Below are 22,893 nucleotides of genomic sequence, written 5' to 3' on the forward strand. Positions count from 1 at the left end.
TTTCAGTTTGATGCGACCAGCTCAAAGAGCTCCAAATTCAGCCATTAGCAGGGTTGGATGTTCCCCAATCCTGGAAGGGGGGGCCTGAGTGAAAGAAACCCGCCTTAAAGTGCCGGCTGAAAATATTTGTCTCACCTAATTGTGTTTGATTGAGCATGGATCACACCCAAAAACCTTTATTCATGACATTTTAGTCATTGTTCTCCTATAGAGGGAAAGGGTCAAAAAGTAGCTAACCGATCGCTGCAGCAGTACATAGTCCATATGCAAATAGCCCACCCAATCTACCTACCTCATCCCCATACTGTTTTTAATTTACCTTTCTGCTCTTTTGCACACCAGTATCTCTACTTGCACATCATCATCTGCTCATTTATCACACTAGTGTTAATCTGCTAAATTGTAATTCTTCGCTACTATGGCCTATTTATTGCCTTCCTCCTCATGCCTTTTGCACACACTGTATATAGACTTTTTTCCCCTACTGTGTCATTGACTTGTTTATTGTGTTATTGGCTTGTTTATTGTTTATTCCATGTGTAACTCTGTGTTGTTGTCTGTGTCACACTGCTTTGCTTTATCTTGGCCAGGTCGCAGTTGTAAATGAGAACTTGTTCTCAACTAGCCTACCTGGTTAAATAAAGGTGAAATAAAATAAAAAATGTGGATGCTTCTACAATTCTACTTAGGAGCACATAATGTACTCCTTGTAAAAAATGTCAGCGTAGAGCCCTGATCTATAATAATAAATTGGATCAAAATGATTTATTTGAACATACATTGGTTAAAATACACAGGTAAGAAATTAAATGAAGCAATATACATCATACTAGTAATACATTTGTTTTTGAAACGACAAGAGAAACATATTTGGGCTGGTACAATTTTTTTTTGGGGGGGGTGGACCAAAACATTGAATTCCCACCCTGGCCATTAGGCTAACCAAATGGTTACTGCAGGGCAGAAACACAGACTGACAAAAGTTGAGGAAACCCTAAACAAAATAATTCTGCTACAACACTGCTAGTGGTGAGACAAGGCAGGTGAGGCAGATGAATATGATAAACATTGAACTACTCAGTGCCATGGAGCTACTGTACCATGTGGTTATGTACACCGTTAAACTTTTCCATTGGTTTTAATCCAGGACAGGAGGCCATTAATCATCTCGTAATCTTGTCAGGGAGTGTTCAAAAGCACTGATTCAAAGCGCTGTAGACCATACCTTTACTCAAATTGATCTCTCCCTCAGTTTAAAAAAAGCGAGTTCATAGCAGGTAGGCTATCCAAACCGTGCGCCAGCTGAGGTGATTGAGAAGATTGAAGAGACGGCCAACTCCAGTCGTCTCATTGAGGGACCAACTGCTCCTCTGACGTCTCTTCCAAGCACACACACGTCTCCTCCAAGCAGGAAAGTAGTTCAGGCTGTGTGGATGAGTGCAGTGCATGGCACGCCATTCCGCCATGATGGGCAGGAGTTTTATGGGCTAGATAGGGGCACGCAGTTCATACTGGGGGTGGGGGGGGCTTTTCTGCCCTTGAGAAAGGCACTTAGCCAAAATTGCTTCTAAAATATTCTCCAGATGAAAAGGATAATGACATAAAAGCAATGCATACAGCTGCTTGATACGAGTGTCTGTAGAGCAATTGGAAGAGAGAAAGGCAGCAACCGATTAATAGAGATTGCAAGAACATGTAGGCCTAAACTATTTCCAATGGAAAAGCCATTATTCAGTTTCTGTATTTGTGTGAGGAGAATGATCAATGTACTTCCTTCCTGGCAGAATTGCTAGAGCCTTTTAACTGAGAAAGAATGCTCACGGCTCTCTCAACATTTATTCAAAATCTGTAAGCCTAAACACAGGCAATTGGAGGGATAAGAACAGAAAAACAACAAAACCAAAAGCCCAGCACATAATAGGTCTGTCTTTCTGTTCTTTAAAAAGCTACAATCCCCGCAGAATTATTGATGCCACCGAAAGCGGGCCATTTGAATGCATCACTGCCCATGAAGCCAATCACAGCTGGCAAAAATACAACTTCTCATATTAGTTGTGGTCCCTTAAGCCAGGACAACAGGCAGTTTGGGGTAATTCGGATGCTTCGGATTCCTCTGAGCAAAAGGTAGCGTTACTGTATTCACCGTAACAAACACCCCTCTTTGACTAGTGGGGAGAGCTCACTGTTTGTGGGGCTTATAATCGTCCATAGAGGTTCAGAGAAGAGGGAAAGGGTCGCTCCAGTAGAAAAAGGTTATGGATGTGACTGAGCTTCAGAAGTCTTGCTCTGCGCCATTCGAAGCCTGGAGTTGATCCCCCACTTGATATTCTGATGCCACGTCAACATGGTAACACTGGCAGTTAGAGCTTTTGATGCGGTTTTATTTTCAGACATGGCACCCCAGAGATGTCACTTAAACTAAGCTGCACATCTTTTTATTTCCCAGACGAAAATGTGCTGTTTCCTTGCACCGTCTGCAGGGAGAAAGCAATGCAAGTTTTATGCAGATCCAAAATGGAAAAGGGGGCTCCGGCACACAGAATTCTGTGAGCGTGTTGAGCACCACGGGAGCTCTGTGCTGGACAGTAATGAGGTTTTCAAAAGGTCACCGGAGGACGCAAAGGTCAAACACCAGCTGTCTCCACAGATGATGTGAAATGAACTGCTTGTGACTAACGTCCCATCCAATGTAGCTAAAATAAAGGTGATGTTGTACTGAGTCTGTTTAGAGGTCCCATGATGTAAACAGCATGGGTAGGAGGACCAATCTAATTGACAATTGATCGATTATTGTCTGCCCTCTGTGTGTCATACATGTTACCGACAGCATGTATGACGAGCACAAGGCTACTATCCTCTACAAGCCGAAGAAAGGACATGTACAATTTTAGTGCGTGTATTTACATGAACTATTTCATATCTGGTCTGTCTTGAAGCTGTGAATTATTGATGACAGTAGTGACGGCATCAAATATTCTGGGGTGGGGAACTGAGGATTCACCCCCTATCTTACACAAAAACACTCCCACGAAATGCACAGATAGCCTAATGCTAAGCTTCTTATGGGTGTAGAAAAAACGAACAGAAGTCCAGCGCCTCCATTTCGAGTAAGTGGTCAGCTCCTTTAGCCATGGGATTATATGCATCAAGGTTATTGATTTCATTACATTCTGATGCAAATGATCCTGCCTCGTTTCAGCTCCCATGTCACCGGAGCATGTCAATGTTATATCAAAAAGAGAGACAGATCCTCTGCAGGGCAACATATCAATTGAGTATTAATAACGTTATTTAAGGACACGGGATAAACCTATCGGAACCTTTTGCCTCAATGGTTCTCTTTACATTATCAAGATACAACCACTGTGAGCTGAGATGTATTCATGCTTGCATCGACTCTCCCTCTATCCACACAAAGGAATGTCACACAAAGGAATATCGTGAGGTTCCGAAGCAGCAGAATTATTCTATATTCTTGTAAAACAATATATATAATTAAGTACGTTTGTGGTAATCACAGGTTCACTTTCATACAAATAACGGTTGTTTTTTCAACAAAGCATCAAAAACGACATTTAGGACGAAGGAACCGTGTCAAGTGTGAATGCACACTGTCAGCCATATAGCCGCCAAGAAATGTACAATAATCGACATTAGGTATATAGAAAGCATAGAAGGGGGGGTCAAGTCTTTGTTATTGTGAGTTAGCTCGCGATGTTCAAATGATCGGCAAATGTTGCAAGACAGCTGCCCAGAACACTAGCTATAGTTGTTGCTTAGCTTGTCTAGAATTTCGCGCAAAATTCATACAACTGATCAGAAAAATGTAATAGATTAACTGTTACACATATTTGGTCAACTACGGTTACCTTATATTAGCTATCTTGGGGGGGGGTAACGTTAATGTTGCCAGTTCAGCTCTCAGCAAAGCTCACACGAGAGCACAGACAAGTTTGTAAAAAATGAGCATGACTTTATTAAACAACCCCTTGCTCGGTCACTAGCGTTAGCTAGCTTGCTTTAACTTAACTGTCAACACCTTTGAAACCGTGGCTGTTTTACAAGAAAAGCATGAGTAACTCGCGAATTCATACCGTAGCAACAATAAAAGACTAGCTAAATAGATGGATTTATAACCAACCGGAAAGCTATAACGTTACTATAGCTAGGTGTCAAATTAAACAAAATCCATCTCTTCTCCGTTGACTGAACAGGTAGTTTGTAGATATCTAACGTCAATTCTCCCTCAAAATAGACAGCTAAGTTAGCTAACTTAGTAGCTGCGACTATTTAGCTACACGGACACAAATGCAAAACATATCCTCATGGCAGGACTGTCCAGGCCATGGCTTTCTTCAGCGCGCAGTCCAATCCTCCGTCCGTGTCCAGCACGAGAAATTAACGATTAAGGACGATAACAAACAGCTGTGCAGGATGCCAACTTTGTATTTTCTCAAATGAGGAATACTACTACATAAAACCAGTCAAAGCTCGAGCACCGCAGGTTGCAAATGACTTGACCGGAGTGTATCCCGCTTTGTTCCTGGACTAAAGCCGAAAGCCCTTGGAGGTGCATGAGACTTTTAGCTATTTTCGCTCGCTCTTTCTCCACCCCCTCGCAGACATTCCCCTAAACAATAAACATTCCACTGACAGCGCAGCTTGCTTTGACCTGCGCCATCTTTGAAAAGAGTCTTTAGGCTGGCACTTCTTGAAACAAGAGCAACAACGGACGCCCCGAAATCAAACTTCGTGGCCAGAACATATTGGAGGAAATAAATAGCTGTCAGGGCATAGCCTCGCTCACTTACCATCATTTTCTTGAATCCTAGTCCCAAAGAACAGGACTATTAACACGAGACAACGGGTTATTGCATCCATCGTGGTTGAGATTTACTCCAGACTGCCTGTCTCAACTTCTGTCGATAGTCCACGGTTGAGAAAAAACAGTCTGATTGGCCGGGACCGCTACCACACCCCGCCCAGACCATGCAAGCCTTCTCGTGTTGGTGGTAAACATTTACTGACGATTCACAGAATTATCCATTTTATCTTTTATTTGCCACGGGGTTTTATTAAATAATTTCAAACTATTAAAATGAACCGATGCGGTGTAGTTTATACAAGCCTCTCGCATGAAGTTTTACAACTTGCTTGTCTTAATAGGCAAAAAGCACTTATGGTGAAATTAAAATAACTAAACCAGGCATACAGCAGGCTTTTTGTGTCAATTTGAGCAGGCATGAACATGTCATGAATAGACAGGGATGTGGCCAAGACTTAGAACTGAAACACTGACTTGGCAATCCACTCATGAAAACCATGTTGTTCATAAACATTTTTTTTATGACATTTGGATAATTGTAGTACATTCATGAATCATGCTCTAAAATGGGTTTGAGCAATTACTCCTGAGGACACACAAGAACTCTAGGGACAGATTTCTGAGAGAAGATTTTTAACTCTTGTTATCTAAAAACATAATTGTGTACTCTACCAAAACAAGAAGCAATTATTGTTCCAGTATGGACAGATCAGAGTCTATTATGTTTAATATTGAAGTAATCATTACTGCTATCTCTATGCAAATCCTGAAAAGCAAAAAATACCTAACACTTTGGTGCTTTATGTGCATTCATTAGAACAGACTGAAGGAGGAAGCTGAAAATAAGCCTTGTGACTTCAGAAACCTTCGGCCTGAGAACATGTTACACTGTCACTGGAAACATGTGCTCTCAAATGACATGAACAATGGGCCAACGTTGAGGGTGCTGTCCTCAAAGACAGGGACATTAGCTCTGGCCTCAGATGTGTCTGGCTGGACACCCCCACCCTTCACCCCCGCACACACACACAATATCAAGCCCCCCCCCCAACACACACTCTCACTCTGCACCCCTCTACTGGACAAAGCCCCTGACCTCCCCTCCCGTACCTGTGGTTGAAGAGTGATGATGGTCCTTTGTTTGATCTCTGTCTGAGCTTTGTGTAAATCCTGAATACTCAGTGCCACCCATCCCCCACAGATGCACACATTAACCCCCCCCCGCCCCCCCTCCCCCCACTCCCTAAAAAAAGAAGCAAAAAAGGGGCGTGAAAACTTTGGATATTGCGACAGCCGGCAGGCCAGTGTTTGCCCAACAGAGAATGCAGAGTGGAGCCATCTACCCAGAAACAGCCCAGCCTCTGGTGGCAGGGATGGAGCCGTGCCAGCACAGGCCGGGAATGGTTGGGTGCCCTTATCTGCCATTCCTATTTTTGGTGGGGGTGACTTGGTCCCAAAAAATCCCACCCATGCACCGCCATTTGGATTTTGTCCACTGCTGTGTCTTGTCCGCTTAGGGACAGAGCAGAACAGAAGACTGAGTAGAGTCTACTTAGGCTAAGCTATGTGTCAGGGTACCTTGACAGCCCCTGGAGAAGATGTTGACTTTTGACAAATCTGCCATTCCTATTTTTGGTCATTGTGACCTGGTCCCAAAAGAATCCTCCCCATGCACCGCCAATAGGATTTTGTCCACTGTGGTATCTTGTGCTTATGCAATATTACAGTATATACTACAGTATTTAATTTGCATATACCCTGCCTATTCCCCTCCCCCATACCCCAATTTGTGCCACCCATAATTGAGAAACCGACATGCCAAGGATAGACAATTTGTTGTGTTCCCTACAGGTCATAGAAAAGAGCAGAAGCGCTGAACTTTCCATTCAGTCCTACCTACCTACAGGTTATGGAACATTTGCTCTTTGAGTATTTTGTCCAGTAGTTTCATTTTTTCTTCATCAAGGAGAAAGCCCCACTGCTATGTTAAAGGTAATAAAACAGAAACACTATAATAAATGCTACAGTAATGTCTGCAAAAACACTACAGTAAATACTAGTCTGCAAAAGCACTACAGTAATTACTATAGTATATGCCAACAAACATTCTACTACAATATTTATACTATAGTAAACTGTAAATACGGACACTATAGTCACGTCCACAACACTACAGTAAATACTACAGTATTCTCTGCAAAAACACTACAGTGAATACTATGGAATTTATACCATAGTATACTACAGTAATTTTTCATGTGGGAAAAAAAAGACTAATTCGAAGCTTATGATTGTCTCTCATAAATAACTACGAGGGTTGTTATCCATGTTGAACATTGGTGTGTGAAAACAGCAAGTTTCTCTTTTTAGAAAGAGTGCAGGAGGGCACTACAGTTATCGAATAAACCAACAATGGAGCTTATCAATGCTGTTCCCCTTTGATGAAAAGTGGTGCGCGTTTGTTCCCCGCCTCAGGAATAGCTAGTTACTTGCTCGTCTGCTAAGGGAGAACGAAGCTGAAAGCCTGCAGATATACTGTACCTAACGCTAACGCAGCTCCGTCAATTCAAATATACAATACAGCGCACTCACTTTGATATTATTCATGACACATTGGTGTCTTATTTCCGGAACACATCGTTTGTTGTGAGGCCTTACAAAGAAGAAGCCCTGGAGGGGTAATTTTATTATCCCTTTTTATATATAAAAAAAAATGTCCTAACCCATATCCAATTTGCATATTCCTCCTATTCTTTTGCAGCCTTTTGATTTGTCTTAGTTTGACAGTGGAGAGAGAGAGAGAGAGAGAGAGAGAGAGACTGGCCTTTTCTCCCATTTTTATAATCTATTAAAATGTATCCAAGGGAGTATCCAAAGGCAGATTCGACTGCTGCTACTTTTTCATTAGAACACAGGAAAGGGTTGCATCAACACTTTGAGTCACAAAGGCAATTAAACTGAGAAGATAACATCATCCTTGTAATTGAGCAGCTCCCATGGTTTGATTTTGTTTTGGCTTCTCTTAAGAAATTATGTAATGGTTGGTTAGAAATCCCCTCAGACGGTGGCCTCCACCCAAGTCTCTGTATCTAGTATCTGGTTCAGTTTGAAGTGGTTAACGTAACTCTTTGCTTTGAAAGGAAACCAACTGCACCTCATGTCCTAGCTTCATCCCGCAACTAGCCATTCAAATGAATGCCATCTGTAAAATTAAAAGTCAAAGTCAAAATTGTTCATATAGTTGTTCATTTAAATGGATAGTTGTGGGACGAAGCTACACATGGTCATGCAAATTGGATAAACAGATAGGTGGAGGTGCAAATTAGCCATGTGTTGACTAAAGTTGGTGGAGCACTAATAACAGTCTCTCTCTGTCAGGAGGGTGGGTTGGAAGGAAGGAAAAAAGGGTGCTTTTTCAGAGTATTCAAACATGACCCGCGTCTCTGTTTCTGTGACAATGCATGGCTATAATGTGGCAATTTTAAATGGCCGCTTTTTTCAGTTTGAGTGAGAGAGGGAGAGGAACAAACAGGGCAGGTGGTGCTGGGAGGGGGTTATCTCAGGAGTGAGTGACAGGTGTGAATATTAATCTGGTCCTCACAGCCTACAGTCCTCCTTCACTCTCTCTCTCTCACTAATGATGTGGGGCTGGGCGCACAGATGGCTCCCAAGCAGGATCCTAGATATACTTGCCTGGACAGCTGGTGACTTCCCATTTACCACTTAAAGAGGGGCCTGCCACCACCAATGTGTCCCCAACCTGTCACCTGTAAACCAAAGACACCGTGGAAGTCTGTGGAGTACTACCAACATAGGAGCCATTTAAAAGAACACTAGTAAACCCTGACTCACTCTCTATGTTTCAAAACATTTGAATTTCTGCCATGAAATTGAATGTGTTGGTGTTTCCTTATTTGTGGAGTGTTATGGCCTCATATAGACCAGGGTTGGAACATTTTGTTTGGAGCAATCTATTGTGGTGGAGCATTGCTTTTAGGCATTATATTACTGTTGAAGTCGGAAGTTTACATACACTTAGGTTGGAGTGATTAAAACTCGTCTAGTTTTTGCAAGTTGGTTAGGACATCTACTTTGTGCATGACACAAGTAATTTTTCCAACAATTGTTTACAGACAGATTATTTCACTTATAATTCACTGTATCACAATTCCAGTGGGTCAGAAGTTTACATACACTAAGTTGACTGTGCCTTTAAACAGCTTGGAAAAATACAGAAAATGATGTCATGGCTTTAGAAGCTTCTGATAGGCTAAGTGACATAATTTTAGTAAATTGGAGGTGTACCTGTGGATGTATTTCAAGGCCTACCTTCAAACTCAGTGCATCTTTGTTTGATATCATGGGAAAATCAAAAGAAATCAGACAATACCTCAGAAAAAAATTGTAGACCTCCACAAGTCTGGTTCATCCTTGGGAGCAATTTCCAAACGCCTGAAGGTACCACCTTCATCTGTACAAACAATAGTACGCAAGTATGAACACCATGGGACCATGCAGCCATCATAATGCTCAGGAAGGAGACGTGTTCTCTCTCCTAGAGATGAACGTACTTTGGTGCGAAAAGTGCAAATCAATCCCAGAACAACAGCAAAGGACCTTGTGAAGATGCTGGAGGAAACGGGTACACAGGTATCTATATTCACAGTAAATTGAGTCGTATATCGACATAACCTGAAAGGCCGCTCAGCAAGGAAGAAGCCACTGCTCCAAAACCGTCATAAAAAAGCCAAACTATGGTTTGCAACTGCACATGGGGACAAAGATCGTACTTTTTGGAGAAATGTCCTCTGGTCTGATGAAACAAAAATGGCCATAATGGCCATAATGACCATCGTTATGTTTGGAGGAAAAAGGGGGACGCTTGCAAGCCGAAGAACACCATCCCAACCGTGAAGCACGGGGGTGGCAGCATCATGTTGTGGGGGTGTTTTGCTGCAGTAGGGACTGGTGCACTTCACAAAATAGATGGCATCATGAGGGAGGAAAATGATGTGGATATATTGAAGCAACATCTCAAGACATCAGTCAGGAAGTTAAAGTATGGTAACAAATGGGTCTTCCAAATGGACAATGACCACAAGCATACTTCCAAAGTTGTGGCAAAATGGCTTAAGGACAACAAAGTCAAGGTATTGGAGTGGCCATCACAAAGCCCTGACCTCAATCCCATAGAAAATTTGTGACAAGAACTGAAAAAGTGTGTGCGAGCAAGGAGGCCTACAAACCTGACTCAGTTACACCAGCTCTGTCAGGAGGAATGGGCCAAAATTCACCCAACTTATTGTGGGAAGCGTGTGGAAGGCTACCCGAAATGTTTGACCCAAGTTAAACAATTTAAAGGCAGTGTTACCAAATACTAATTGAGTGTATGTAAACTTCTGACCCATTTGGAATGTGATGAAAGAAATAAAAGCTGAAATAAATCATTCTCTCCACTATTATTCTGACATTTCACATTCTTAAAATAAAGTGGTGATCCTAACTGACCTAAAACAGGACATTTTTACTCTGATTAAATGTCAGGAATTGTGAAAAACTGTGTTTAAATGTATTTGGCTAAGGTGTATGTAAACTTCCGACTTCAACTGTATGTTCAGGGTCAGGGCTGAGGAGGAATGAGAAACAATGTTTGTTGAGAAACAAACTGTAATGTAAGTAAAATACCAAATGAATGCTGGTACAAGCCACTCTGAAGAGTGGCACCCCCAACCCAAAACATCTTCCGGTTGCCATGGAGCCCACTGTCAGGAATCTTAGCATTGACTATAGTCATCTCGCATCTCTCCATGGCTACTGCAGATGCAGGAGAAATCTGGCAAAAAAATGGCAGCCATGCATCACTGTAGAACAGCAAACCTGGTTTCAAAAAACAGTTAAAGCAACACCTCACGTCACAATGCCTCTCCCCTATTTGACCTAGATAGTTTGTGTGTATGTGCTGATATGTAGGCTACGTGTGCCATTTTTAAATTGATGTAGTTCTGTCCTTGAACTGTTCTTGTCTATTAATGTTCTATATTATGTAATGTTTCATGTTTTGTGTGGACCCCAGGAAGAGTAGCTGCTGCTTTCGCAAAAGCTAATGGGGATCTTAATAAAATACCAAAATACCAAGGGTTCTGTTATGTAAGTGATGTACAGTGATGAGTGATGGAAAGAGCTTTGGGACCTGTAAATGAAAGCAGATTCTGTACATTAATTGAATCCATTACGATCATAAGTACGGAGGAAAGGAAAGTGACTGTGTAGCGAATCAATTCTGTTAGCTGTAATTTAATAGAGTGCACTACAGGACAACATCCTTCTACACTGCTTTACAGAACCTGCGAGAACAGATGAGTTTCCACTCGTGCAGTAGGCCAACAAGTTCATTTAAAAGCTAGAGTTAGAGAGCCAGGAGACTCCAGATGTGGCCTTTGGCGATATGGTCGTTCACTTTGAGGGATTAACCAAAAGCATTCTCAGGCACCGGTGCTCAGCTTCTTCAATGGGATATCACATTCAGGAAAATTCCTGGAAAAGCAAGTTCATCTCCGCTCCTCCCTAGACCCCACTGGAATCTACATCACGACTCCCCACGCCAGCTCATGATTTGTGTCATTACTCATCACAGCACATTACTGTATGGTCAATAGGTACTAGCCACTGCCTTTTACCTAAGAGTGTTGGGGTTAGGTAGGTCAGCAATGGGAAAGGGATAGGGGGATACCTAGTCAGTTGTACAACTGAATGCGTTCAACTGAAATGTGTCTTCCGCATTTAACCCACTGCCTTGCTCAGGGACAGAACAACATATTTTTACCTTGTCAACTCAGGGACTCGATCCAGCAACCTTTTGGTTACTGGCCCAATGCTCTAAATGGATCAGGAAAAAAAGTTTTAGGAACCAATTCTACATCTGGATAAATTACTGCTCTTGGAGGTGATCGAGTTCATCCCACTAAATAAAAGGTTAACACATTTCAAGCAGACACACACCAGCCCGAATTCTCAAGAGCAGGTCACACACACTGAGAGGAGGCTTCTCATCATCATTATTTACACAGTGGATAGTTAAGTGTGTAAATCAACGTTGGATCAAAGGGGAGCCGCCAAGGCCTTTATCAGGCACTAGGGGTTTCCACTTCCACATCCACTCTCTGGAGCACTACCTACGAGGGGCCCTAGGAAATGTTGAGGAAGTAGACACTTGTTTCCTTACTCCCATCACAGCCAGCCCTGTGGGAGAGTACTACATCATTACAGGTCACTATCTACAGCACTCAACCATCTTAGAAGCTGTGCCAGAGCCAGACACCCCCTTGTGGTGATAGTATGTCATTGCACGTTAGAGGATAATTTTTATTTTACCTTTAACTAGGCAAGTCAGTTAAGAACAAATTCTTATTTTCAACGACAGCCTAGGAACAGTGGGTTAACTGCCTTGTTCAGTGGCAGAACAACAGATTTGTACCTTGTCAGCTCAGGGATTCAATCTTGCAACCTTTCAGTCACAAATCCATGCTCTAACCACTAGGTTACCTGCCTAGTGGTTTGGGAAGGTTACCTGCCTAGTGGTTTGGGAAGGTTACCTGCCTAGTGGTTTGGGAAGGTTACCTGCCTAGTGGTTTGGGAAGGTTACCTGCCTAGTGGTTTGGGAAGGTTACCTGCCTGATTTGGGAAGGTTACCTGCCTAGTGGTTTGGGAAGGTTACCTGCCTAGTGGTTTGGGAAGGTTACCTGCCTAGTGGTTTGGGAAGGTTACCTGCCTAGTGGTTTGGGAAGGTTACCTGCCTAGTGGTTTGGGAAGGTTACCTGCCTAGTGGTTTGGGAAGGTTACCTGCCTAGTGGTTTGGGAAGGTTACCTGCCTAGTGGTTTGGGAAGGTTACCTGCCTAGTGGTTTGGGAAGGTTACCTGCCTAGTGGTTTGGGAAGGTTACCTGCCTAGAGGTTTGGGAAGGTTACCTGCCTAGTGGTTTGGGAAGGCTTTGGCTCTTTCTCATTTGTCTTTCCTTAGATTCCTCGTGTCCTCCTTCCTTGCCTCCTGCTCACAACGTACTTGAGGAGAAGATTTGAGAGGAGGAACTTTGGAACACTTTTTGAGGAGGGAGGATGAAGAAGACAATGAGAAATTCTCATGCTCTAGAAAGAACAGCATATTAATGTGACTGGATTGATACAATATATTTTATTTGGCAATCTGCTTCAATGTGGAATCTTTAAAACTTAAATTATTCTTCCTAAGGAGTTAAGATGTTGAAATGTACAACAACAAGCAACCTTCTGTTTGATTGTAGGATTTTATATTTTATAAAATATGCATTCTGTTGGCATTTTACAAACACATTGCAAGTACTGCCATCTCCACCGAGACAATGATGCAATACAGTGATGATTAACATAATGCTTAAGTGCCTACAGCTATACTCTTTCTAAACATTGGCAATATGAACACTTGATAACATAAAAACAACAAAAAACTGAGTTTAAATCCCTCGGAAACAGATACAATACTACAAGGACCCTTGAAGGGTTTGCTGCTACAAAGCTGCCTAGCACAATAATACTGTAAAAAACTGGGACACTTGGTGTTGCGTAGGCATAGAGACAACATCAAATCAGACGTGGGGACAGGACAAACATAGTACAATACATTCTGTAAAAACACTTCATAATTGTCATCATGCAAGAATAAAACATTTAGAAAATGGCACATATTGAATCACATCTCGATCCATTTCTTATTTGAAATATAGAACATTTCGGAATCATTTCGGAATAATTATTATCAACATTATAAAGTTATTGCATTTATTTCATATAGGAACTATATGCAAAGCATGTTGTCGCTTTTTTTTTTGTTCCTACCCATGTGCATCATGGGTAAAGTGATGATTGTCATTTTCGTTAAAAACATGGCTGTCGTTCCTCCTTATTTTATATCTTATCTACACTAGAGGAACAACGAGAATCCCTTTCGTGTGTCTTTCAGCCTACGGAGCGGGAATGCTTGCTTGCCTTTGACCTGTTTCACGTTCCAGTATTACTGTCTCAGTCAGCACCCCCCCCCCTCTCGCTCTTTATTTACAATAGTACAAATGTAAAACGGGAGTGGGAGAAAGGGGAGGAGAGGGGGAGGGGGCGGAGGAGGAGGGTAATTACACCCCTGAGACTATCTGGGACAAATGTCAGCGTTTGGGAGCGCACCTGTCTGACATCTAGACATGACTCCCCCTCTGAGACTTAACCACCTGGTTCCTCTCTCTCTCTCTGTGTCACGCACAAACACACACACACACACGTGTGCGTACACATACGCATAAACACATGCGCACACCATGCATGCGCACACGCACCCAGGCAGACACCCGCACACACTCCCCACTCCACAGCTTTAGAGGAGGAGAGAGCTGCTGTTGCAGAATAAAACGGATACAAAACCCTGTGTGATAAAACTCATCTTCCTTATAACGATATATAGAGCTCTGTGGAATGTGATTGTGTCTCCGCTTCTCTCGTTCAATTAGGATTCATCTCATAGCTTCTCGTCCATGATTGTGTTGACGCTGGTGCAGTAGAGTTAATGGGATTGATTGTCAAGGCTTTTACAGGCTGATGCTTCCTGTCAGGCAATGACCCGAGAAGGGGTCAGAATACTCCACAACACACCCAGCCTCCTGCCAGCGGGGCCTGGCTGGCTAGCAGAGGCTAGCTTGGCCTCGGGTAGGCCTGGTGCTAAAGTGAGGAGGAGGCCCAGGGCGAGGCAGAAGAAGATGGGCAGGGAGGAGGGCGTTGAGTTGGCGTGACCCGCGGACCTGATGGTGGAGATGGAGACCTCGGAGGTGAGGAAGGCAGACAGAGGAACATGGGAGACCAGGGTGGGGCTGCCGTAGTTGATGAGCGAGTCGATCTTCTCCGCCTCCATGCTGCAGGCTTCAATCTGAGACGGGATACACACACACACAATGATCAGGTGAAATTTACAGACACACAGTCCTTCTCTCACAGTTTTCTATGCTTTTGTGTGTGTGTGTGTGTGTGTGTGTGTGTGTATGTATCTTTATTCCCTTCTGAAAATGTTATTTTGGTACAAACGTGTAACAAACCAGGCTCTCTCAAACCACCAAAAACCCACATTATTGACAAATAGTTCCTATGAATAGAGTCATAGAGAGAATGATGCAAGGCTGGCTGTGACCTCCATTTGCCGGTTTGCATCGATCATTATCGCTCAGGGCTGTTTTTGCAGAGATAGCAATACAATGGGTGGAAAGGGTGCGCAAAATACCTTCATTGGGCGTTTCACCCGAGACGGCAGTGATGAGATATCTGATTATTTGTCCCAGTGGAGTAAGAGAGATTCTGAGAGAGGACTTTGATTAGTCCCCCAGTAAGAGGGGGTTTCTGTCTCCCGGCTCATGAGGCCTTTAGAAAATCTTCGTGTTTAACCTTTATTTATCCAGCTTAGTCATTGAAATGAAACCTATTTTCAGAGACAACTGGAGAGGGCAGTTGAACAAATAACAGGGAAATATTGGCCCAGACATGTTTATTATGACTCCTGTGTGCTTCCCCGATGAGGTCCCTGTTCAGGACGGCCCAACGTCACAGAACCGTCAGACAGCAATTGATGTATTGTTGCAGAACCAATATGTTTTGTCTCTCGTGTAGAATTAGGGAGTCGTTTCAGGCAGCTCTATTCAAACGTTTCACTGTACTGAGCACACACTCCTGGGACATCTGTGTGACTGAACCATTAGTTCATATTCACTACGGAGCCATCAGAAGGCTAGTTTACAGGCTGTGTCACAACTCACTACGCTCCTCTCCATGAACCCCATCAGACTAACCACAAGCATGTCAAAACATGGTATCTGAACTACATTTAAAACATGGGAAAACCAGAGATAGAGAGAGAGAGAGAGCGAGAGAGAGATATTAGGCAGTCCAGCTGGTACATTTGTGGTGAAAAGGTTACCACCAAACACATTCTTTGAGTTTGAGATATAAGCCGAATAAAAAATCCAAATAATCGGGATCTCTTTTCAGGATCTACGAGAAAATAATCACAAAAGTGTCCTCCAACCCCATTACGGAATATCCCATGTCTCTAAACACTGCCCTACGGGCATCCTCTGTGTGAGCGATCAGCTTGTTAACAAATGCCTCCTCTCTTCTGCTGTAATCACTGTGAAATTCACTGCGCTCATAGAGAAGCATGGGAGTGTGGGTTGGGGATGGGGGTGGAGAAACAGAGGGCTCAGTTCTGCGTAGGAAACAAAAGCGCTCACAACACCATGATGGGATGATCTCGCCCCAAGGTTTAGTGTATGCTATGCTGATTAGGCTCCAGGTCATGCATTAACCAGGAAGTAAAACAAAGGCTGTGTCTCAGATGGCACCCAATTCCCTATATAGTGCACTACTTGGCCTTGGAACACTGAAGAATAGGCCTACAAGCAGGGAATCAATTGTTGTCAGTCTGAGAGGAAGCTCATGTAGCCAGAGCACCAGGCTTATCTATTGTGAACGAAGGACAGTCAACACATCTCTGTGAGAGAGAGTGAGTGAGTGAGTGACAAACAGACAGACAGGCAGACAGAGAGTGTGTAAGAGAGAGAGACAGACAGACACCTGGTTTGCCCCATCCTGGGCTCCACCCAGGGACCCTCTGAACACCCACAGAGCATCATTACCTGTCACTTCACAAAAGCCGCAGCCATTGTGGAGCAGCCAAGGTCTCAGAGCTGGTGACATCACCGATGGAATGCTATTAGCGTGCACCGCAAACTAGCTAGCTCAGTGTCTGCGTATGTATGCGTACCTGCAGCGGGGTGGGCTGCTGGTCCACGGGGACGATGAGGATGATGATCTCTGAGTCGATGCTCAGGTAGCCGAAGATGTCACACTGCGGCACGGAGATGTGGAGACGCAGGATCCTCAGGATGTCATGGACCGTCACTGGCTGCTTCCTGTTCAACTGCAACACCAAACCAGGAGGACAAACACAGTCGCACAGAACCAGAGCCAGAGGGGGAAGAGTTTGAGATTCAATTCATTGCAGATAAAGGAAAAGTGAACTGCGGGTTTCCTCAAGCTCGTGCTGAATGTGGTGAATACATGTTATTCATCCCCAATTATTAAGAAATATGAAATACCTTCGTGAACAGTAGTTGAAAGGGCAATGAATGTCTTACAGTATAGTGCCTGCTGTCATGGAATGTTTGACACCAATATGGAGGATAGGTTGGGAAAACTATGATGTGTATATCCATCGCTTGCCTGAGTGAGTCATGTCGTCTAGGCCCAAACCCAAAGGCAATTTGTTTGGAATTAGCAGGTTTATGGTCTAGACTTAACGTTGATAAGATGTTTGTGTTGGAGATTAGACTAATAGCCCAGGTTTATAATGAACCTGCTTTGAATGACATGTTTTTTTTTTTAGCTTATTAGCTGTTATAAGCATGTATACGAGGCATTTCTGGGCATTTGCTCTTAAGCTGCGGCCCGACCCAGTCATTTCAAACTGGCAAAGAATTCGAGAGGAAGACATGTGATGTTGATTCTCGGTATTTTGGATCTATGCCTCACTCTAGTGGTCGTTTGGTGTCATTACAGTTCAAAATCAACAGCCGTTGCAGAGGGGGTGGCTAATCCCAGTTGAGTAAAACCTAGTCAACTGGGTTTGCAGGCTTTTATTCCAGCCCTGCACTAACATACCTGAATCTATGCCCTTGATTAGCAGAATCTAGTGTGTAGGAGCAGGGCCGTATAACAAAAGCCTGCACACAGCAAACAGCAGTTGGTGGAGCTATTGCTTATACCTAAGGTTGCACATTTTTGGAAACTTTCAATAAATTCCCTGGGTTTTCCTAATGCTGAGTTTTTAGGATTCCGGGAATTAGGAGGGAATAAGCAGGAAATCCGGAATCCTCCAACCATGATTTCTGGAAAACCAGGGAATTTATTGAAATGTTCCTAAATTTTGCAACCCTACTTATACATAGACAGTCCTCTTCGATCCACAAAGTAGTGTCCACAGTTTAGATTCAGATATGCAGCAAAACAATTGTTCGTAATTTTTCAACATAGAGAATTGAATTCTATAAAATATAGAACAACAGGGAACCTTTCAACCCTCTTTTTAATGTTAAAATCCATTAAAATCCAACAAAGCAGCCAGCTGGTTGGAAAAGTGAGTGAGTGAGAGGGAAGGGGATAGCTTTTCTGAAATGGAACACAGCCTGGGACCCAGATAAGTGAGGAGCATGTCAGAAGGTGCTGACCTTAGCAAAGTTGTTAATCTGCTCCTTGTTCCATAGGATCTGCAGCATGCCCGCACACAGAGGACAGCATGCACCTGTGAGAGGAGGGGGTTGCCACCAAGATGTCAGGGGTCAGAGGTTAGGAGTCAATCACAACACTATCGTAATAAGATTTGTGATCCTGTGTGGAAAAATCCTAAGTATAACATGAGAGCCTTATATGTCAAAGTGAACATGGCTGCGCCACTGAGTGTACTGACCACAGAATGAAATAAAACATTAGATATTATATTATTTCTGTCTCTATTGTACTGACCGGGTGGTGTGACAGGGATGCAGCCCTGGGTGGACAGGGCTGGGCAGGGGATCATGTCACAGCCTGAGTCAGAGGCAAACTCTGCCACCGCCCCCACGGCGTGGCACCGCCCCTGGTAGTCCACGGCAACGCGGTCCGAGTAGGCCTCGCACACTGTGTTGTACGTCTCGCCGTTGTGGCCGCACACAGGCCGCGCCTTTTTACAGGCATCCTGCACAGAACACAAACACATACACACACAGACACAAGAAAGTTTCAGTTAGGATTCATCCCTTATTAATGTATTTGGTGAAAAATATAATATATTAAAACATAAATACACGTGACCTTTCTACTCTTCATAATACATCACTCATATCCAGATAAACTTACTCAAGGTAAGCTACTCCAATTAGTTACATAGGGAGGCAATTTTTGATATATCACACCAGATGTATTGGTTTTCTTTGAATAGCTCTGTACCTCAGCAATACTCTCAGAGAGGGGGAAGGCCGTTAAGTTCTCCTACATCACTGCAAACCGTTTGATTGCGTGCCTCTTGGTCCAGTAACTTGACACCGGGACTGAAGTGGGTTTTTAATGGGTTGTCGTCTACCTTAAAACGGGTATAAAACTAAATCCAGTCTGTTCCACTGATGGAGCCACTGCTCAGAGCTACCGAGGCGAGACGCCATCAGGCTGACATTGCCAGCGACCGCAATGGAGAAACATGATCCTATCAGGCCCTAAACACTAACAAATCACTTGAATTCAACTTTCAGCTTTAATTCTCCACTTTCACAAAACACACACACACACACACACAAACATGGGGGGATTTTGCCTGTATCATGTACAAGCACAGTCCTACACAGGAGATGTATGTGTCTGCAGGTAGACTAAGTGTATGGGCAGACTAAGAACCTAAATGCAACATATTATTTTATTAGACAAAACCTTAGGGGATTTCAGCTTTTGGTGGGCTGGGATATCTGCCTCCACTCATAAACCATGGTAAAAACATACATACTCAGTCAGTTACTGGAGGTAGGGTATGCACATTTGGAGTATGTGTGTGGTGTTCGTTTGTGTTGCAACAGCTGGGACGTGTTATCCTACTACCTCTGAATGCAGGCTCTCCATTTAAGCGTTCACGAACACAAACCGAGAAAAGCTTTTCGGAGACTCTGAAAACCGGGATTATCTCTGTGTGATTGACTAAATGCTGTGCAGCTCCCTCCGGTACGGTGATTTTCAAATAGCTGACTGTTTAATGCTATCTAGCAGGTGTTACAATGCTTCCTTTTTCTACCTCTCCTTATGAGTTCTGGCATCACAAATGAATTACGTGTATTGAAATGTCCAAAAGCCCTTAAACACGGTCAACATTTACAGTCAATTTAGCGCAGTGGTCACCAACCGGTCGATTGGCAAAGATTTCTGTAAAAAACACAACGATAAAGCCCTGGGCTCTTATTTCTTTAATTAGTCTCGGGCTGTTGGTGGTAGGTGCAGCAAATTCAGCAAACTGTTGCCACTTCATGTGTCTGAAGGTACAAACTCTGCCTTCCCGGTGGGCATGGAGAGGAAATCAAGTGCACTATGCCACCGCTGGCCAATCAGATTGCTCAGATGACCGAGTCTGCAGTAACGTAGCAGCATAAAATAAAGCTATGGCAAAATTGACACTGTGAGATTTCAAAACGTTTAAAACCATGAATAGAAAGAGACTGTCAACGAATACAGCAAAGAGCTGCTGTTTTTATGAGTGAGTTCATGTTTAAGTTCTTACTCAGCACTATATTCAACACTTGTATAACCCATAAAATGCCCGTTCTTCCTATTACCACTCAGCGCTTCAACAAGCAGTGCAGCAGTGATGAACGAGTAGGGAAGTGTATCTATAGGCTTGTGTTGTTGTTATTATTAGCGGCTAGGATCGTTTTTAATATCAAGGAAAATTTCACGTTCTCTGTTCATAGGAGTTAGAACATGAATTTGTGCATGAGGCAGAAATAATGCAGTGCGACTCGAGTTTCGATAGGTTTACATTTTTTAAGTCACGTTAATAAAAAATCAGAGCGGTTGATCTCGGCATGCATTTTGACTCAGAAAGTGATCTTGACTCAGAGAAGGCTGGTGACCACTGACGTAGGGCATGTTGGTGCAGATGTTATGGAAACTTGGAGAGCAGACAAATTGATTGAGAGTGAATTACTTTCAAATGTTCTACTTCAACAAGTTGCTTTGGCTAACTGTCAAACTGTTACCCGACAATGGCCCACGCAGGACAGGTTCCAGCTCCCTCATATTAAAATCTGGACCTTGAAGACAGTTCCAGTTCCACTCTTCCCCTATAATCAGGGACCCATTTAGACCTGGGACAACAGGTGGGTGCAATTAAATATCAGGTAGAACAGAAAACCATCAGCAGTCCGGCTGGTGTGGTCTGCCCAACGCATCACCGGGGGAAAACTACCTGCCCACCAGGACACCTACAGCACCCGATGTCACAGGAAGACCAAAAAGATCATCAAGGACAACAACCACCCGAGCCACTGCTTGTTCACCCCGCCACCATCCAGAAGGCGAGGTCAGTACAGGTGCATCAAAGCTGGGACAGAGAGACTGAAAAACAGCTTCTATCTCAAGGCCATCAGACTGTTAAACAGCCATTACTAACATTGAGTGGCTGCTGCCTACATACAGACGTGAAATCATTGGAACACTAATCAATGGATCACTAGTTCCGTTAATAATGCCACTTTAATAATGCTCACATATCTTGCATCACTCATCTCATATTTATACAGTGGGGGAAAAAAGTATTTGATCCCCTGCTGATTTTGTACATTTGCCCACTGACAAAGAAAGGATCAGTCTATAATTTTAATGGTAGGTTTTTTTGAACAGTGAGAGACAGAATAACAACAAAAATATCCAGAAAAACGCATGTCAAAAATGTTATAAATTCATTTGCATTTTAATGAGGGAAATAAGTATTTGACCACCTGTCAATCAGAAAGATTTCTGGCTCCCAGGTGTCTTTTATACAGGTAACGAGCTGAGATTAGGAGCACACTCTTAAAGGGAGTGCTCCTAACCGCAGCTTGTTACCTGTAAAAAAGACACCTGTCCACAGAAACAATCAATCAATCAGATTCCAAACTCTCCACCATGGCCAAGACCAAAGAGCTCTCCAAGGTTGTCAGGGACAAGATTGTAGACCTACACAATGCTGGAATGGGCTACAAGACCATCGCCAAGCAGCTTGGTGAGAAGGTGACAACAGTTGGTGCGATTATTCGCAAATGGAAGAAACACAAAAGAACTGCCAATATCCCTCGGCCTGGGCCTCCATGCAAGATCTCACCTCGTGGAGTTGTAATGATCATGAGAACGGTGAGGAATCAGCCCAGAACTACACGGGAGAATCTTGTCAATGATCTCAAGGCAGCTGGGACCATAGTCACCAAGAAAACAATTGGTAACACACTACGCCATGAAGGACTGAAATCCTGCAGTGCCCGCAAGGTCCCCCTGCTCAAGAATACATGCCCGTCTGAAGTTTGCCAATGAACATCTGAATGACTCAGAGGACAACTGGTGAAAGTGTTGTGGTCAGATGAGACCAAAATGGAGCTCTTTGACATCAACTCAACTCGCTGTGTTTGGAGGAGGAGGAATGCTGCCTATGACCCCAAGAACACCATCTCCACCGTCAAACATGGAGGTGGAAACATTATGCTTTGGGGGTGTTTTTCTGCTAAGGGGACAGGACAACTTCACTGCATCAAAGGGACGATGGACGGGGCCATGTACCATCAAATCTTGGGTGAGAACCTCCTTCCCTCAGCCAGGGCATTGAAAATGGGTCGTGGATGGGTATTCAAGCATGACAATTACCCAAAACACACGGCCAAGGCAACAAAGGAGTGGCTCAAAAAGAAGCGGCTCAAGAAGAAGCACATTAAGGTCCTGGAGAAGCCTAGCCAGTCTCCAGAACTTAATCCCATAGAAAATCTGTGGTGGGAGCTGAAGGTTCGAGTTGCCAAACGTCAGCCTCGAAACCTTAATGACTTGGAGAAGATCTGCAAAGAGGAGTGGGACAAAATCCCTCCTGAGATGTATGCAAACCTGGTGGCCAACTACAAGAAACGTCTGACCTCTGTGATTGCCAACAAGGGTTTTGCCACCAAGTACTAAGTCATGTTTTGCAGAGGGGTCAAATACTTATTTCCCTCATTAAAATGCAAATCATTTTATAACATTTTTGACATGCGCTTTTCTGGATTTTTTTGTTGTTATTCTGTCTCTCACTGTTCAAATAAACCTACTATTAAAATTATAGACTGATCATTTCTTTGTAAGTGTGCAAACGTACAAAATCAGCAGGGGATCAAATACTTTTTTCCCCCACTGTATGCTGTATTTTATACCATCTATCGCATCTTGCCAATGCCACTGTCATTGCTCATCCATATATATGTATCTATTCTTATTCCATTC

General features: G+C 43.4%; 2 protein-coding genes across 4 annotated transcripts in view; both read right to left on the minus strand.

Moving 5' to 3' along the window:
• The window catches only part of LOC106590284 (TGF-beta receptor type-1), a 59,220-nt gene extending 54,290 nt beyond the window's left edge, over window positions 1–4,930 (minus strand). The window contains exon 1 of one of the 3 annotated variants that reach the window (XM_014181129.2): window positions 4,812–4,930. In XM_014181129.2, the coding sequence (XP_014036604.1) occupies window positions 4,812–4,881 (70 nt within the window). In that variant the 5' untranslated portion in view covers window positions 4,882–4,930. The remainder of the gene's footprint in view (window positions 1–4,811) is intronic. The other 2 variants (XM_014181127.2, XM_014181128.2) reach the window with 2 other exon arrangements.
• An 8,175-nt stretch (window positions 4,931–13,105) lies between these two features.
• The window catches only part of LOC106590283 (reversion-inducing cysteine-rich protein with Kazal motifs), a 55,932-nt gene continuing 46,144 nt past the window's right edge, over window positions 13,106–22,893 (minus strand). Inside the window, exons 18-21 of the mRNA XM_014181125.2 lie at window positions 18,406–18,616; window positions 18,111–18,184; window positions 16,649–16,804; window positions 13,106–14,764 (exon numbers count right to left, since the gene is read on the minus strand). Coding sequence (XP_014036600.1) covers window positions 14,450–14,764; window positions 16,649–16,804; window positions 18,111–18,184; window positions 18,406–18,616 — 756 coding nt within the window. The 3' untranslated portion in view covers window positions 13,106–14,449. The remainder of the gene's footprint in view (window positions 14,765–16,648; window positions 16,805–18,110; window positions 18,185–18,405; window positions 18,617–22,893) is intronic.

This window comes from Salmo salar, chromosome ssa29, assembly GCF_905237065.1.
Source record: "Salmo salar chromosome ssa29, Ssal_v3.1, whole genome shotgun sequence".
In the NCBI taxonomy this organism is placed as follows: Eukaryota; Metazoa; Chordata; class Actinopteri; order Salmoniformes; family Salmonidae; genus Salmo; species Salmo salar.